Here is a 17,141-nt window from a genome sequence, read left to right as displayed (position 1 = left end):
CAGTCATGTCCAACTCTTGGTGATCCTGTGGACTGTAGCCTGCCAGGCTCCTCTGTTCATGGGATTCTCCAAGAATACTGGAGTGGGTTGCCATTTCCTCCTGCAGGGAATCTTCCCGACCCAGGGATTGAATGCATGTCTCTTGCATCTCCTGCATTGGCAGGCAGGTTCTTTACCACTAATGCCACCTGGGAAGCCCAAAATAAATACCCCAAATTATAAAAAATACCTTGAGACAAATGAAAATGGAAATACAACATGCCAAAACTTACAGAGTGCAGCAAAAGCAATTCTAAGAGGAAGTTCATAGTGATAAATGACTACCTCAAGAAAAAAGAAAAAACTTGAAGAAACAACCTATATTTACAGCTCAAGGAATTAGAAAAAGAATAAGCAAAGCTCAAAATTTGTAAAAGGAAGGGAAGAACAAAAGCAGAGTAGAAATAGAGTAAGAAGACAATAGAAAAGACCAGTGAAACCAAGCAAAGGCAACAAAAGCAAAAATAAACAAGTGGAACTCTATCAACATAAAGAGAGTCTGAACAGCAAGGGAAATCATTAATGAAATGAAAATGCAACCTACTGAATGGGAGAAAATATTTGTAAATCATATATCTGATAAGAGGCTAATATCCAAAATAGGTAAGAATTTATATAACTCAGTAGGAAAAAATATCACACAATCCAATTAAAAAATGGGCAGAAGTTCTGAATAGACCATTTTCCAAAGACATAGAGATGGCTAATAGGTACATGTAAAGATGCTCAGTGGGAGAGAGACAATAAATAAAACTCCAAAATGATCCATGGTTAAATGTCATGCAGAGAATTAAAATAGACTACTTTGTTAAAATAGTGACTGGATTGTCAGGGGAAAGTCTCTTTTGAAGAAATAACCTTAAGATGAGATCTGAGTGATACTCATAATGCAATAGTGATAAGATTTTTCAATATAAATATTAACATAAAATGTTTGCAATACTAATATAAACATAGTACTCAAAATTCACAAAAAAGCCTGGAAGTATTCCATAGTGCTAATACAGACTATATGGCTTAGTGGTAAAGGGTCCACCTGCCAGTGCAGGAGACAGGGTTTGATCCCTGGGTTGGAAAGATCCTCTGGAGTAGGAAATGGCAACCACTCTAGTATTCTTGCCTGGAAAATTCCATGGACAGAGCAGCCTGGTGGGCTACAGTCCATGGGGCCGCAAAGAGTTGAACACAACCGAGCATGCTTGCATGTATGCCAGGATAAAAGTGGGTTTTTCTTTTTTCTTCCTACTTCCATGAAGTGGTAAAATACAAAAATATGTTTAGCTGTTGTCCCCAATTCCTTACACAGAATTCCTATAAAATTCCGGAGTTTTCAAAGTGTCCCTTGTTTTTCATAGTAAGCCCCTTTCAATCACATCTGAGGTAACCTCACATTCTGCTGAGGTGACTTAGGATGGGGCCCCTAGATAGCCTCAGGATGGGTTGGTCACCAGATAGACCAACTGATCAGAGGGTTGGAACTTTCAGCCCCACCTACCAACCTCCAGTAAGAGGGGAGAGGACTGGAGACTGAGCTCTGTGTAAACCCTTGAACTGTAAGATTCAGAGAGCTTCTGGTGAAGACATCAAGGTGGTGGGAGGGTGGTGGAGCATGGAAGCTCTGCACTCTCCTACCTCTGTGCATCTCTTCCATTTGACCTTTGTAATAAACCAGTAGTGGTAAGTTAAAAAAAAAAAAAGATTCTCAGTGTCAACTCATCAGGGAAATGCCAATTAAAACCATGGGATCTTACCTCACACTTGTCCAGAATGGCTATTATTAAAAAAAAAAAAAACAAAAAAAAAACCAAGAAAAAACAAATGTTGGTAAGGATGTGGAGAAAAGGGAATCCTTGTGCACTGTGGATGGGATTGTAAACTGGTGCTGCCCCTATGGAAAATATTTAAAAATAGAACTACCACATGATCCAGCAATTTCACTTATAGGTATATATCTGAAGAAAATGACAACACTAACTTGAAAAGATACATGTACTCCTGTGTTCATTGCAGCATTATTTATGATAGCTAGGATATGGAAGGAAAAAGGACTTTTTAATACCAGGATTTTTTTCTCTCTTTTTCTGTTTTAATCCCCAAAAGATCTAATTAGCTCCGAATATAACTGATCCACTATCAATGTATTTACCACTAGAAAATTTTTTCTTCAAAGTAGCCTTTGTTTAATAAGTACCTTTCTACAAAATTGATGTTTTAACTTTTTAGCAATTGTCATGTTAAAAATGTTGCTCCTACATAGATGTACATAAAGGTCTTGGAATCAGTAAAGTTGAAAATATTCTCAATTTTTAGCATTGCTTAGATAATGTTTTTATTTGATGTTTTTACTATTTATCCAATCTCTGGTTTTTTGTTTTTATTTAAGGCTTTAGTTTTCAGTTCATTTTTTAGAGTTCTAATCCCAGGCAATAATCTAGTTTAAAAAAAAAATATATATATATATATAAATTTTAATTTTTCTTACATGTAGGGAAAGGCCTTACCTGTTGAGTTTTTTTTCTGGTTGGGAAAGATTTTTATTTTTTTTGTACTAACCATACTACTGGTGAGCTTTTAGCTTTATTAAGGATGGCTGTGAATTCCTTAGAGGAGTCTTATTTATTGCAGTTAACTTATTATGTACAAAAATTATTTATTACTATGCCTCTTTCATATGAGAGGTTAACGAGCACAGCTAAAAACCACAGCAAAGTGGTGGGAAGTATCACAGAGAAGGTGACAAATGGAGATAGTTCCTATTGCAGGAAGGGTTGGAGGTGGGCAAGAGGAGAGCTTTTATAATGGTGACTCTGAGTAAGTGTAGAGAAAATTGATTCAAACATTTGATCTGGGATCAAAGAACCTTTGTTATGAACGGTCAATGTTAAAAATATAAAACATACGGAAGCTGTTGCCTGTGAAGTCATTTGCGTACTCTGGCTGCAGAGATGTAAAAGCCAGTTCATCACTATAAACGAGGACAGATTTTTTTCCTGGGCCATATGTTTTGGAGTTTTCTCTTTCCAGAATCAGGATGGGGAGGGGGTAGAAATTACTGGTTGACATATTTTTCCCTGTTGAAAATAACTGCACTGAATTCTTTTTATTTTTGATTCATTACTGCTGATCAGTTTGAAACTTTTGAACTTCCTCATAAATATCCATAAGAACTTTTTTTTTGGAAGGAGATTTTTATTTCAAAGCAGAATATTTACCATAAGTTTTAGTACTAAAATATGACTTATTGTTATGGTGTGTTATGACACATTTTTTAAAAAAGAGAATAGCAGAGAGGGCCTTGGAGAATGGCATACTTGACCTTGTTTTTACCATATGTGAGTAGGAATGATAATCCCTGTTATGAGCCATTAAGGCAGCATCTATAAAACTCTTTGAGATCCTCAGAAGAAAAGTTTTATATGTATGGCATTTTAATGTTATCTACATCATTTACTAAGGATCTTGAGCAAACATTGCAATCTGATTGACTTTTTCACCTTCATAATTATATCCTTACATGTAAACTTGTCCTAAAAACCTTTTCTGTTAAGGGGAAAAAAAAAATCACCTTTCTTTATTTGATTCAAGATTCTCCCCCATCCCACTTATACTGAATGAGTTTTTCTAAGTTTTTTTTTTAATTCAACTATTTTTATTACTGAGGGTGTTATAATTCAGTCTGGCCTTATATAGAATATGAGGATCCAAATGTGATGACAATTTTGAGCCCTATCAAAATTATTCTTTTGCCAAGTAAGGTTCATCATGAAAGATAGGGCAGCTCTACCTCCCGGGGAGAAATGTGGCAGTATTGTTTGCAATGAACGAGTAGAATTTACTTATGCTGGATCTCTTTTGAAAAGAGAATTTGATATACTGGTTGGTTAATACTCCTTGGAGAGGGTCCTATTAGAATGCTGTTATTGTCAGGGATTAGAGGGGAGTAAGAGCCTTGGGTTCAGGGGCTTGGGGTTCAGAAAATTTCCTGTATATAAAGTGAACCTTGGCTCATAACAAATCCTATTTTATGTCCCTTAACGTGATACAGAAGAGCAGGGAATGTGAGCATATGTAAGCTATTTTAAGCTGATTGATGCCAACACTAATGGGTATTCCGATTTGAAATACACTGACATCCTTTTAAAAGTCACAGAGACTGAAGGTTTCTTTTATTGGAGGCAATAATCATTGGTTCTCAACTTTTGCATGCATAGGAAATCTCCTTGAGCCCCTTCCCCAAAGATTTTGACAAAGTATGTGAGGTGGGGTGCAGGAAACTTGAATTTTAATAAGCACTGTAGTTGATTTTTTAGCAGGTGGTCTGAGGATATTATAATTCTAGGGCATTCTATGAGTCTTGAAGCCAGTCAGGTGATCTCTGGCAAGGTCATTTTTGCTAAACATCTGTGTCCTCGTGATGAAATGAAGATTATGACATATAACTGTACTAATATATAACTTTTGGGGTTCTAGAAGAGATTTGGTAAGTCAGACAGTACAGTCCCTCGCTCAAAGTGTGAACTTAATAAATGACCTTTCTAGTATGACCTAATTAGCATGCAGATTCTGGTTGTGGGTAAAATGGAGTTAGCACGTTTCTCCCTGTCTTCTTCACTTGACACAGTGAGAAAACCTGTACAGAATGCATCCAATATCTATAGGAGGACTTTGAAAAGTAATCAGTAGCAAGAAACTTAGTAAAGAACACCAGAAGTTTGAAATAGCTCTAAACTGGCGGTAGGTTTACCAGTTTTCCCCTCTGATTATTCCTTTACATGAACACAGCCTGAAATCTGGATGTGGGAATGGGGGGACAGAGCTGACTTCCTGGAGATGCCCTTCTTCCTGGTGCGACAAGCATGAAAGTGAGCTCTAATGTCAGGGAGACAGTTTTTCCCTCTTCCTCATTTCCTCACACCCCAGCCTCCAAGCAGTCCTGTAGTGGCAGCAGCAGATGAGCAGGAGCCAGAACTCTGAGGAAGGGGACCTTTCCTATTTATTGCTGGGCTGTGATTCCAAAAGAGAGGGGTGAATCCTTGATGCATTTTTCCTCTGCCCTCCCACTGATTGACCTCTGCCCTGGAACTATGCTGAGGAGTGGGGTGACTAGAGGGAAGAGGTTGCCAAGGTGGAAGAGCTTTAGAAAGTGATCTGTGAAGTTGCTTCTGAGCTCCTGTGCTCACTGCTGAGTTGCATATGCATTGATCTGTTCCTAATCAGTACACCAGAGATGCTGAGAACTGTGTTAACAAATAGACAGCTTCTCAGGTGGCAATATGAGCCTTTAGTGGGTCACAGGTGGGACTGGTTCAAAAGCCCGCAAAGGCTTTGAAAACTGAACTAACACTAGAACCAAAGCAAGTAGAAGGTAAGTTGGGACTTGTGGTCTGGATCTAACCAGGAGAATTTCTTGCTAAAAACAATAAAACAAATGTTTTCTTTAGGATTTAAACAAGACCCAGAGGCTTGTAATATAATATTCAACATATCCAGGATACAACTCCCGATTACTCAGACTATGAAGATCCAGAACCTGCATGAGAAAAGACAATGGCAGTTCCAAGATAACACAGATGTGGGAAGGCATTCATGAAAATTTTAAAACACCATTTATAAAAATACTCCAATAAGCATTGCAGACACTATTGAAATAAATATTTAGAAAAGTAGAAATGTCTGGCACAGAAATGGAAGATAAGAAGAAGAACCAAGCGGATATTTTAGAACTGAAAAATACAACCACCAAATACAGGAAGAAACACCTCATTAAATGAGCGCAGTAACACAATGGAGGTAACAGAGGAGACAGTCAAAGGACTTAAAGATGGATAAATATTGGGTTGACCAAAAAGTTCATTTGGGTTTTTCCATACCATTTAATGGAAACCTGAACAAACTTTCTGGTCAACTCAATAGAAATTATTCAGTCTGAATAACATAGAGGAAAAAAGTTCCTCCCCCAAAAGGAAAGAAAGAACACATATCCAGGACCTGTGGGACAATAACAAAAAAGTCTAACATTTATGTCATTGTAGTCCCAGGAGGAGAGAAGAAAAAAACATACTGAAAAAACAGTTGAAAAAATAATGGATGGAAACTTCCCAAATTTAGTGAATGATAGAAACCTACAGATTTAATAATTTCAGCAAGTCCCAAATAAGATAAATCCACATAAATCCATGCCCAAGCACATAAAAATATTACTGCTGAAAACTAAAGAAACATTTGAAAGCACCTAGAGAAACTGACCTATTACCTTTGGGGGAACGTGACTCAAGTAATTGCAGATTTCTTGTCAGAAACTCTTGTCAGATTTCTTGTCTTGACAAGATTTCTTGTCAGAACCTAGAGAGAGGTTGCACAGAATGTTTAAAGAGCTGAAAGGAAAGAGCTGTCAATGCAGAATTCTATATCTAATGGGAATATCTTTGAGAAACCAAAGTTAAGTAGATAACTTCCCCTACCTTCCCCCCTTTTTCCCATCCTTATTTTCAAAAATATTTTTTTAATTGGATTTAAAAAAATATTTATTTAGTTTTGCTCATACATGTGGCATGTGGAATGTTAGTTCCCCAAACAGGGATTGAACCCACAGCCCCTGCCTTGGAAGCACAGAACTTTAACCACTGGACCACCAGGAAAGCCCCCATCCTTCTTTTTTGAACAAACACATTTTATTATTTCTTTGGGGAGAAACAGTACCTACTTGGAGTAGTTCACATTTATTTAATGCTACTGTGTCAAGTACTTTCACTTGCATTGTTTCATTTTGTCCCAGGCAGCATTCTATTTCAAGCTCCTAAAGCACAGTTATGACTGCAGCACTTGAAGCAGTCTCTCTAGAAAGTTCTGAATGCTAGCAAAGTGGGACAGAAGGATCATTACTTTACCCACTATTTAACATCAACTATCAAAGAGAAAGGAAGTCTAATAAGTCAAATTTTAAGAAGGATACATGAATGCATCCCGGTTACCATTGAGGGCAAACACTGAATAGTTTTTTTTATGACACTTACAGTATATTCTGAGTGAGAACACATTTATAAATTTAACATGAGGGCTAGTGAAGACACTTGCTTTTTCTTGAAATGACTTATTCAGTCTTAGCAAAAGAGGGTGGGTCTCAATTCCTGGATAAGCCTTGAGGCCAATTCTGGGATCAGGTGTGGTGACAGGGAAGATTTTTAGAAAGGGCACTGTATGTAGCGTCACTTTTTAAAATCCAGGAGAGTAATGCTGTCTTTATTATTCCTCAAGGAAATGAATAAGTGGAACATGTGAAAGAGAAATTGTACTGTTGAGATGTTCTCTTACCTTCAGGGAATCTTCTTCACTTCTCTCTCCTTTGTAAGATGATTAATGACTTGATTTTATTTAAACTGTGGGAAACAAATGAAACCATTAAGTGTTTATATTTAAACCAAATACATTAATAGAGGTAGTGAAACTTTCTGTAGGCCACATGGCCTGCTCCAGCCCATAAATGCTCCTTTGGACTTTCCAACACAACTGCCAAACACTGCCTCCACACATTCTTTTTAAAACTTCTTTTCCATTCCAAATCCACTTGGTACTTTCATTATGGTCTTGTTAAAATTGCAAGATGTCCACTGGGACTTACAAGATAGATTTTCCCTTTATTGAGGAGGAGCAAAAGAGGAAGTATATAAAAGGATTTCTATTTGTTATTCCTTCAGGGAGTCATATTAAAGAAAAATAGTGACAATTCTATAGGAAGAATATCTTTTAATTTGACATTGTTTTAATGGTGAGCATTTGAGGTCAGTGTGCTTGCCTCCCCTTGATTTTAGCACCTTGTACAACATCCTGGATAGGACTACTGGGACAGATAATATTATTTTATTTACATGTGGAACAAATAAGGGAATGTACCTAAAAGATATATGTTGATTATAGGCTTGATGTAAGTGCAGACATGCACTTATGATATTTGTTCTTGGAATTAGGTCTGTTTTACCCAATTTTGTACCCATAGCCCAGTTTCCTCTAGACAAGACTTACTGTGAGAATCTAATAACTCCTTTCCTATCTTCTCATAAATAGGCACAAGATATTATGGGGGTCTGAGAACTTTTCCTGTGTTCCTATATGTAGATACCTGTTTAAATGTAGTTAAAAACTTCTTAAAGATGACAAACTCAGTCACCAGTATGACCCATCCTAGTTGCATGATCCTCCCCTATAAATATATCCATGTTAAGAGGTATAAAGCCTAGCAAGGAATGGTCTTGGGGATGGAGTGGTAGGCCCTGAACTCTAGTACCCAGGGGCAGGTACACAAAAATTTTGTGGGTTACACTTTAAAATTATTTTTCCCTTTTAGATCTTGAATTTGCCTGAACTGATCAATGATTCCAAGTACAGAAATAACCACCTTCGGGTACAGAATAGAAAAGAACTTATTAAAATATTATCAACACGGTAAGCTTGGCTCTACTCTGTACATTTAAGAATTAATATGTTATTAACATTTATCTGGTATTTTTTGGTGTTCTCTTCAGCTTATTTAGATTAACTTAAAAGTATCTTTCATTTCACAGAATTGGTTAGTGGAAATATGTTTTAAAGCTATGTTTTACTTTGTCTGAAAGCATTTTACATGTCTTATATAGTACTGTATCATAACAATGATATAAATAAGAGTCACAATAACTTGAATAAAGTTGCTTCTCTATGGTATGTGTTTGGCTTTAGTTGATCATAAATAGGAACAGTAATAATTCAACATCATTTTTTACATTTACTGTATGAAATGCTCTCATATATAAGCTCATTTAAACCTTATAATAATCCTGTGAGAGAAGATCTATCATTCTTACTTTACAGATAAGGAAACTGAGACAAGGGAGGTTTAGTCAAGAGTTTGTTGGCTTTTCTGAGCCTCTTCTGTGTAGTTTGTCATGATGATGTTTTAGAAATGGCAGATCGAGTTATGGCTCATAAAGGATTAATGCTAATCAGAGTATTTGATTTCTAAATTATTTCATTCATGTCAGGTTATGCTTTTGTTAAAACCTATACCACTGTTTCAAGTTTGCCCCAGAAAAAGTTAATAATTCATACTATTTCCTATCAGTTTCACTTTTGTTTACATCTAAACTTCTCAATCTAAAGGAATAGAATGTGGTTTTTGTGGGACTAAATACCCATATGTACTGTTCTTCAGTATGGAATGTTTGCTCTCATCAGAACAGTAAACTAAGAACTTTTGTTCAAATAACCATGTCTTGTCTTTTGAAAAAGGCCCTTGTGTTTCCATGTAACATAGACATATCAAACCTCTTAGGCTCACATATATATGGAACAAACTAATGATTACCACTGAGGATGTGAGGGAGGGGCAGTATAGGAGTTGGAGACTGGGAGGTATAGCCTATTGAGTACAAGATAGGCTACACGGATGTATCGAACAACATGGGGAATATAGCCAATACTTTGTAATACCTAAATGGAATGTAAGTTATTTAAAATAGATAATCAACCAGGACCTACTTTAAAAAAAGAAAGACAAACAAGGGGACTTGCCTGGCAATCCAGTGATTAAGACTTCACCTTCCAGTGCAGGGAGAGCAGGTTCGATTCCTGGTCAGGGAGCTAAGATCCCACATGCCTTGTGGTCGAAAAACTAAAACATAAAATAGAAGCAACACTGTAACAAATTCAATAAAGACTTTAAAAATAGTCCACATAAAAAAATATTAAAACAAACACACAAACAAACAAAACTTCTTAGAAAAAAACTTCTAATGTTACATTTATTTCTTACGTCCCTTATCTGGGGATTTCTACATGAGTCAGCATTCATTACCTACTTGGTCTTTCCTGGATTTTAAGCACTTCTCTACACTGCTGGTATCTCTTCCTTCAATCAATGAGGCCTCTGTGTATGGGACTGATAGGCACAGAAGAAGGGAATGAGAATTGGGCTCCCCTTATTTGGTCATTAGTTAAATAAAACTCAGATTCTACTGCAAAGCCAGAGAGCCCTCAGTCATTAACCTTTCACCCAATGAGAATCAGCCATTTAGCTCTGCTTTTTGCCTCTTTGCCTCTCATGCAGTTTTTAATTCGTTAATGTGACTTTTTCCTTTCACACAATGGTTACCAAGTTTCAATAATAGACACTTGTGAGAACCTTATCAAAAGCTCTTTGATAGTCTAAATAAATCATATCCATGCTGTGAGAAGAGTGAACCTAAGAAAAATACGAAACCTAGGCAGATGCAAGTATCCTCTTGTTTCTGAATTGTCAGCCCTTTTATAACTTTAAGAACTACAAACTTATTGGCTTCCTATGTCCTAAAACTTAATTTCTTTGCTAAATTCTGTTACAGAATTCTGCTCTGTACAGACTTTTAACATCTGTAACAGTTTAATTTCTAATTTCTCTCTTTGGGGTAAATTAAATAACCTGACACCTTCTTCTTTCTACTCTTGTATACCCAGAAGTAGGAGTTTCAGCATTTTAGATCCCGTACGTTCTTGTGTCTTTATTCAGACTTTAGGAACCAAACTTGTAAAGAAGAGGCTAAAGAGTAGTCTGAAGAGAGGAAACTTGATCGAGGAGGTCCCATCATCATACAACCTGCAGTTAAACACAGACTACTACTACAAGGCCCTTGGTTGCCTGGGGGCCAGAGTCCCTGCTCTCTTTAATTGTATGGATGTATTTTGGTGGTGCTTTGTGGGATGCAGTTCTTCAGTCTCTTCTCAAGTCTCGTCTTCTCCATGGTGGATCAAATAGTAATGACCAGGGAAGATTAGCATATTGGTTTAGTCCCTTTGATAACCTTTTCATTTGTTTTTCTGAACAAACATCCATGGATTCATTAGTACCATTAATTACTGGGATTTCATAAGTATGTATTGGTCACTCAGTCATGTCCAACTCTTTGCAACCCCATGGACTATAGCCTGCCAGGCTCCTCTGTCCATGGAATTCTCCAGGTGAGAATACTGGAGTGGATTGCCATTTTTTCCTCCATGGGATCTTCCTGACGCAGGGCTTGAATCTACTGTGTTGCAGTCAGATTCTTTACCAGCTGAGCCACCAGGGAAGCCCTGGCTTTCAGAAGTCTCTGTGAAAAATATTTCATTTTCATGATTTTATGTTTTTCTAATATTCAAAATATTAGTGGCTCTATATTAATTAGAGGATTAAATCTGGCTATTTTAGTTTGACATTATGGCCTTCCACAATCTGACATGACCTTTCCTTTCCACCTTTTCTCACTGTAAAGAATAGTATAGAGAAGTGAGTTCAGAGAGAGAGAGTGGGGGCAGGGGATGGCAGGAACATCATGCTGTAAAAGTTCCAATAGACTTTATGATAAAGGAGTTCCTTAAACTTGAGAAACAAAGGAAAGTATTTGACCATAAAATGAGATAGCTTATCAACAACTTCTATTTTCTGTCTAAACTGATGATAGATCTTTTTTTTTCTGTCCAATTTTATTGAGATATAATTGATATATAATGTTGTATTAGTTTAAGGCATACTGATACTAGTTTGATATGTGTATATATTCTGAAATGATGACCATAATAAGTTTTAGTTAACATCTATCATATCAGAGTTACAAATCTTTTTTTCCCCTCGTGATGAGAACTTTTAAGATCTGGTCTCTTAGCAACCATCAAATACAATCCAGTATTATTACCTATAGTCACCATTATTGTTGTTGTTTAGTAGCTAAGTCACATCTGACTCTTTGTGGCCCCATGAACTGTAGCCCATCAGGCTTCTCTGTCCATGGGATTTCCCTGGCAAGTATACTGGAGTGGGTTGCCATTTCCTTCCCCAGGGAATCTTCCGGATCCAGGGATAGAACCCACGTCTCCTGCATTACAGGTAGATTCTTTACCGCTGAGCCACCAGGGAAGCCCAGAGTCACCATGTTGTATATTATATCCTCAGGAGTTATTTATCTTGTAACTGGAAGTTTGTACCTTTTGACCACCTTCACCTATTTTCCTGATCCTGAAGAGATGTCTTGAAGGGAATACTCTAGCTGGTAGAGTTCAAAATTTTTGAACAATTTAGAGTCAGCAAGCATTCTCATCACATGAAGAGACTTGAGGGACTCAAGAGTTTCAGCGGAACATGCTTCTCCATTGTTCATTCTCTTACTCATCTACTGAGTCCATTTTTTGACTGTCTACTATGTGCCAGTGACTGTTTTGAGCCCTAGGAAAATGGCATTAAAAAACCAACACAAAAATTCCTATATTCCTGGGTTTTCATTAAAATAAACCTTGCAGACTTTCTATAAGACTTGTAGGGCCTCTTCCATAAAAACACTTGTTTTGATACGCCTCAGAAGTTAGTTGTTCATATTTTTCATATAAGCTTTTTGTAAATTTTGCTTCATAAAAGTAATGCAGCTACAGGCTATTAATTATTAATTGTTAATTATTTATTTTTTTATATAATTGTTAATTTTGTACAGAAGAACTGTACAAAAAGATCTTCACGACCCAGATAATCATGATGGTGTGGTCACTCACCTACAGCCAGACATCCTGGAATGTGAAGTCAAGTGGGCCTTAGGAAGCATCACTATGAACAAAGCTAGTGGAGGTGATAGAATTCCAGTTGAGCTATTTCAAATCCTGAAAGATGATGCTGTGAAAGTGCTGCACTCAATATGCCAGCAAATTTGGAAAACTCGGCAGTGGCCAAAGGATTGGAAAAGGTCAGTTTTCATTCCAATCCCTAAGAAAGGCAATGCCAAAGAATGCTCAAACTACCGCACAATTGCACTCATCTCACATGCTAGTAAAGTAATTCTTAAAATTCTCCAAGAAAGGCTTCAGCAATACGTGAACTGTGAACTTCCAGATGTTCAAGCTGGTTTCAGAAAAGGCAGAGGAACCAGAGGTCAAATTGCCAACATCCACTGGATCATCAAAAGAGCAAGAGAGTTCCAGAAAAAAGTCTATTTCTGCTTTATTGACTATGCCAAAGCCTTTGGCTGTGTGGATCACAACAAACTGTGGAAAATTCTGAAAGAGATGGGCATACCAGACCACCTGACCTGTCTCTTGAGAAACCTGTATGCAGGTCAGGAAGCAACAGTTAGAACTGGATATGGAACAACAGACTGATTCCAAATAGGAAAAGGAGTACGTCAAGGCTGTATATTGTCACCCTGCTTATTTAACTTATATGCAGAGTACATCATGAGAAATGCTGGGCTGGAGGAAGTACAAGCTGGAATGAAGATTGCTGGGAGAAATATCAATAACCTCAGATATGCAGATGATACCACCCTTAGGGCAGAAAGTGAAGAACTAAAGAGCCTCTTGAAAGTGAAAGAGGAGAGTGAAAAAGTTGGCGTAAAGATTCAGAAAACTAAGATCATGGCATCTGGTTCCATCACTTCATGGCAAATAGATGGGGAAATAGTGGAAAAAAAGGCTGACTTTATTTTTCTGGGCTCCAAAATCACTGCAGATGTGACTGCAGCCATGAAATTAAAAGACATTTACACCTTGGAAGGAAAGTTATGACCAACCTAGACAGCGTACTAAAAAGCATAGACATTACTTTGCCAACAAAGGTCCATCTAGTCAAGGGTATGGTTTTTCCAGTGGTCATGTATGGATGTGAGAGTTGTACTATAAAGAAAGCTGAGCACCGAAGAATTGATGCTTTTGAACTGTGCTATTGGAGAAGACTCTTGAGAGTCCCTTGGACTGCAAGGAGATCCAACCAGTCCATCCTAAAGGAGATCAGTCCTAGGTGTTCGTTGGAGGGACTGATGTTTAAGCTGAAACTCCAGTACTTTGGCCACTTGATGCAAAGAGCTGACTCATTTGAAAAGACCCTGATGCTGGGAAAGATTGAGGGCAGGAGGAGAAGGGGACAGAGGATGAGATGGTTGGATGGCATCACCGAATCGATGGACATGTGTTTGGGTAGACTCTGTGTGTTGGTGATGGAGTGAGAGGCCTGGCGTGCTGCAGTTCATGGGGTTGCTGAGAGTCAGACACGACTGAGCAACTGAACTGAACTGAATTATTCATTGTCCTTTTTTTGGAGCATGTTATAGTGCACATGCTACAAGTTTTGTATGTGTGGTTTTCCTATCATTTCTATAGAAGAGCATTTTTTTTTTTGGTAACATTAGCTACATTGCCATGTGAATATGCCATGCTTTTTCTAGTCTGCTATTAAATATTATGTCATAAAACTTTCCCTTGATGCTCATAGACACTTTTTTCTGCCTGTATTTTGTTTTAGAAAATCTTCAAAATATAAAAAAATGTAGAGGATTTGTTAGAGTGAATTTGCATTTTAGGCAACTTAAAAAAACTGTACTATGATGGACTCAGTATTTATTTAAAAAAGAAAAAAACAAGAAACTTCTTACCCCTTTCATCTAACTTGATATCCAAAAGTGGAAACAAAAGCATTTATGGATTTTTACAAACTCTGCTCTCCTAAATACACATGAAGTTTCCCTGTTGGGTTTCAAAATCTTCCATCCAAAGCATTTTTACCAAGTTTCAATTAATTTCCTGAGTAATTTCCCAAAGTAACTTTCCTGCCTATGGCAAGCATTCACTTAAATGCTTTAGAATCTGGTAATTCTCTTTGAGTTCTCTGAAATTTATAAATTCTTTAGAAAGTGCCTACCAGAAATGTCAGTCACTTACCTCACTTTTCTGTTATTCTTGCTAAATTCAGTTTGACGCTACTCTCTGAGCGTGGTCCGGCCCATTCAGGAAAGCAGCTGCATGTTTTTGTCATCAGCTGGATTTTCCACAGCCAGCACACACACAATCCCCCCTCAAGTGCTCTCAGGTGTTACTATTCCCCAACTGTGGCCATGAGCACTTCTTTTTTTTTTTTTAATTTAAAGGTGGAAGGCTTTCCCCTTGAGCTTGCCATTTTATCCAGGGTGTTGCAGAAAGTCTATTTACCCAGCTGCTAAGACCAAAAATGAGATGAAGCTAAAGCATGTTAAAAGTCAGTCCCCAGCTAAAATAGAGAAGAGAAGATATAATGGAGACTCATCCAGGGCCTGTTACAACAAGCCCCTTCTTTGCAAAGCTAAGGAGCAACAAACTCCTCTCCTGTGCCACCTACATGCAGTACCAGGATTTTTGCAATAGTTCAGACCTTGTAGGAGAGACTGACAATCACGATGTGTTTTGATGCTAAGAAGACAAGATTAAGATGATGTATTAGCAGCTGGGGAGAAACAGTAGGAAGGCATGAAATGAAGATGAAGGAAAGGAGAAATGAAGGGGAAAATAGAAATACAATTCCCTTTATTCCTCCCCCTTCCTCTCTTCATTTCTAGTGGCCACTGACTATACGCCCTTGTCCTGTAGATGCAGAGATGATAGAAGTGGTGGGCTCTTGGTCTAAGTAGGAAAACAAACAAATAAAGCAATGAACTAAGTAGTGTGTGTGAAGTCCCACTGTGCACATACACCCAGGGTGCTAGGAGCTCAGAGAAGGGGCAGTTCCCTCAATTTGGGCAAGTCAGGGAAGGCTTCCTGTAGGCAGTGTCACCTGAAATTAGTCTTAAAGGACAAATAGAAATAGGCAGGTAAAGAAAAAAAATAGTTCAAAAGAGGAAATATCAAACTGAGTGTAATTTATTACAGAGGAAAAAAGTAATCATAGGAGAAGAAAAGAAAGTAGCTTGGAAAAAAACTGATAACTTTTAAATTGCTTTTTGAAAAATGCCACACATATTAAGGAAGTGTATATCAGTACAGTCCTGGTGAAGGCACTCCTAAAATGTTGGTTGTACTAGGTTGTCATAAATGGCAGTGTCAGATAAATTACCTTTTATTTTTAAAGTACTGTGGCAATTCCGTCAGTAAAATCATTATTTTTGGTTTAGAATGATCTGAGTTTTAAGTCAAGTAACTGAATATCTACTTATTTTTAGACTTTTCTATATTAATATATTGTGAAATTAAACGCCTTCATTCAGAACCTTCTAAACAGAAGTACTAAACAAATATTTGTTGAACTGAATCCGGAACTTATCAAAGAGCTTCATCTCTTTAAATTTGATGTCAGGTCAATTTTAATAGACTTGTTCAGAATATTGGAGAGTTGAACCTGGAACATTTTGCGGGTTGTTGATAGAAGGCTTGTGACTTCAAAGGTGCCTAACTATAATGTTAATTTTTAAAACCTGACATCTTGGCTCCATTAGGCAAATTTGGTCATTTCACTGCCCTGACTAGATCTTTCATGGAGTCCCCACAGCTTTAAGGATAGTTTAAACTATTTATCTTAACATATGTAATTGCATCTCCCACTTTTGCCTTAGAACCATCTTATAATTTAGCCTGGTCTTTTACTCTGCTGTGTCTTCGCATATACTCATTTCTTTTCACTAAAATGATGAAGTTTCTTTGTCCTTTAAAATAAGCACAAATTTTGGGAGCTTTTCCTGTCATTTGACTGTTTTAAGTGGCTCCTCCTATGTTGCTATGTGAAAGCATCTATTACACTCAACTGTCATTCCTCCTCCTCCTTGACAAGACAGTAAATTTCATAAGGCAGAGACTAGCTTTGATTTTCAAAGATTTTTTTTAGAGCAGCTTTAGGTTGTAGCAAAACCGAGAGGGAGGCACAAAGAGTTCCCACATACCCTCTGCTCTCTGTTTCCTGCCTCCCCCCGGCCTCTCCACTATTGACATTCCTCACCAGATGGTACATTTGTTATAATTGATTCACCTACATTGACACGTCATAAGAGACTATGTCGTTTTAAAATGTTTTATTTCTAGTGCACATTTAGGTTCCTGACACTAGGTGTTCTTTGAGTTAGTGAACACATGAATTAATAAGGGGCAGGCAAAGTCATCCAAATTTGGCACACCGGCTAAAGGAAAAAGACCCACTGTCAGGTAAAGTTAAAAAGAGGAGAGCAGTGGTAGCTAGAAATGACAACTTTTTCTAAACGCATCTAGGAGGCCTGTGTCATGATCACAGAATGTCAAAAGACCTGAAAACCAGAGTCTTCCACTAACTCTGTGGACTGGAGCGAATCCTCTGATTGCTCTGAGCCTCAGGTTCTCTTGCATACAGTGTGTCTAACAATACCTAC

At 37.5% G+C, this 17,141-nt stretch overlaps 1 protein-coding gene across 5 annotated transcripts in view; it reads left to right on the top strand.

The window, feature by feature from the left end:
* SUGCT (succinyl-CoA:glutarate-CoA transferase) overlaps positions 1-17,141 on the top strand; it is a 971,520-nt gene that overhangs the window by 282,604 nt on the left and 671,775 nt on the right. For all 5 annotated transcript variants that reach the window (XM_061165661.1, XM_061165659.1, XM_061165660.1 and 2 more), the window contains exon 11: positions 8,381-8,478. In XM_061165661.1, coding sequence (XP_061021644.1) covers positions 8,381-8,478 — 98 coding nt within the window. The remainder of the gene's footprint in view (positions 1-8,380; positions 8,479-17,141) is intronic.

This window comes from Dama dama, chromosome 18 (genome assembly GCF_033118175.1).
Source record: "Dama dama isolate Ldn47 chromosome 18, ASM3311817v1, whole genome shotgun sequence".
NCBI lineage: Eukaryota > Metazoa > Chordata > Mammalia > Artiodactyla > Cervidae > Dama > Dama dama.
The sequence above is the reverse complement of the archived record's forward strand: the minus strand, read 5'-3'. Positions and strand labels throughout refer to the sequence as shown.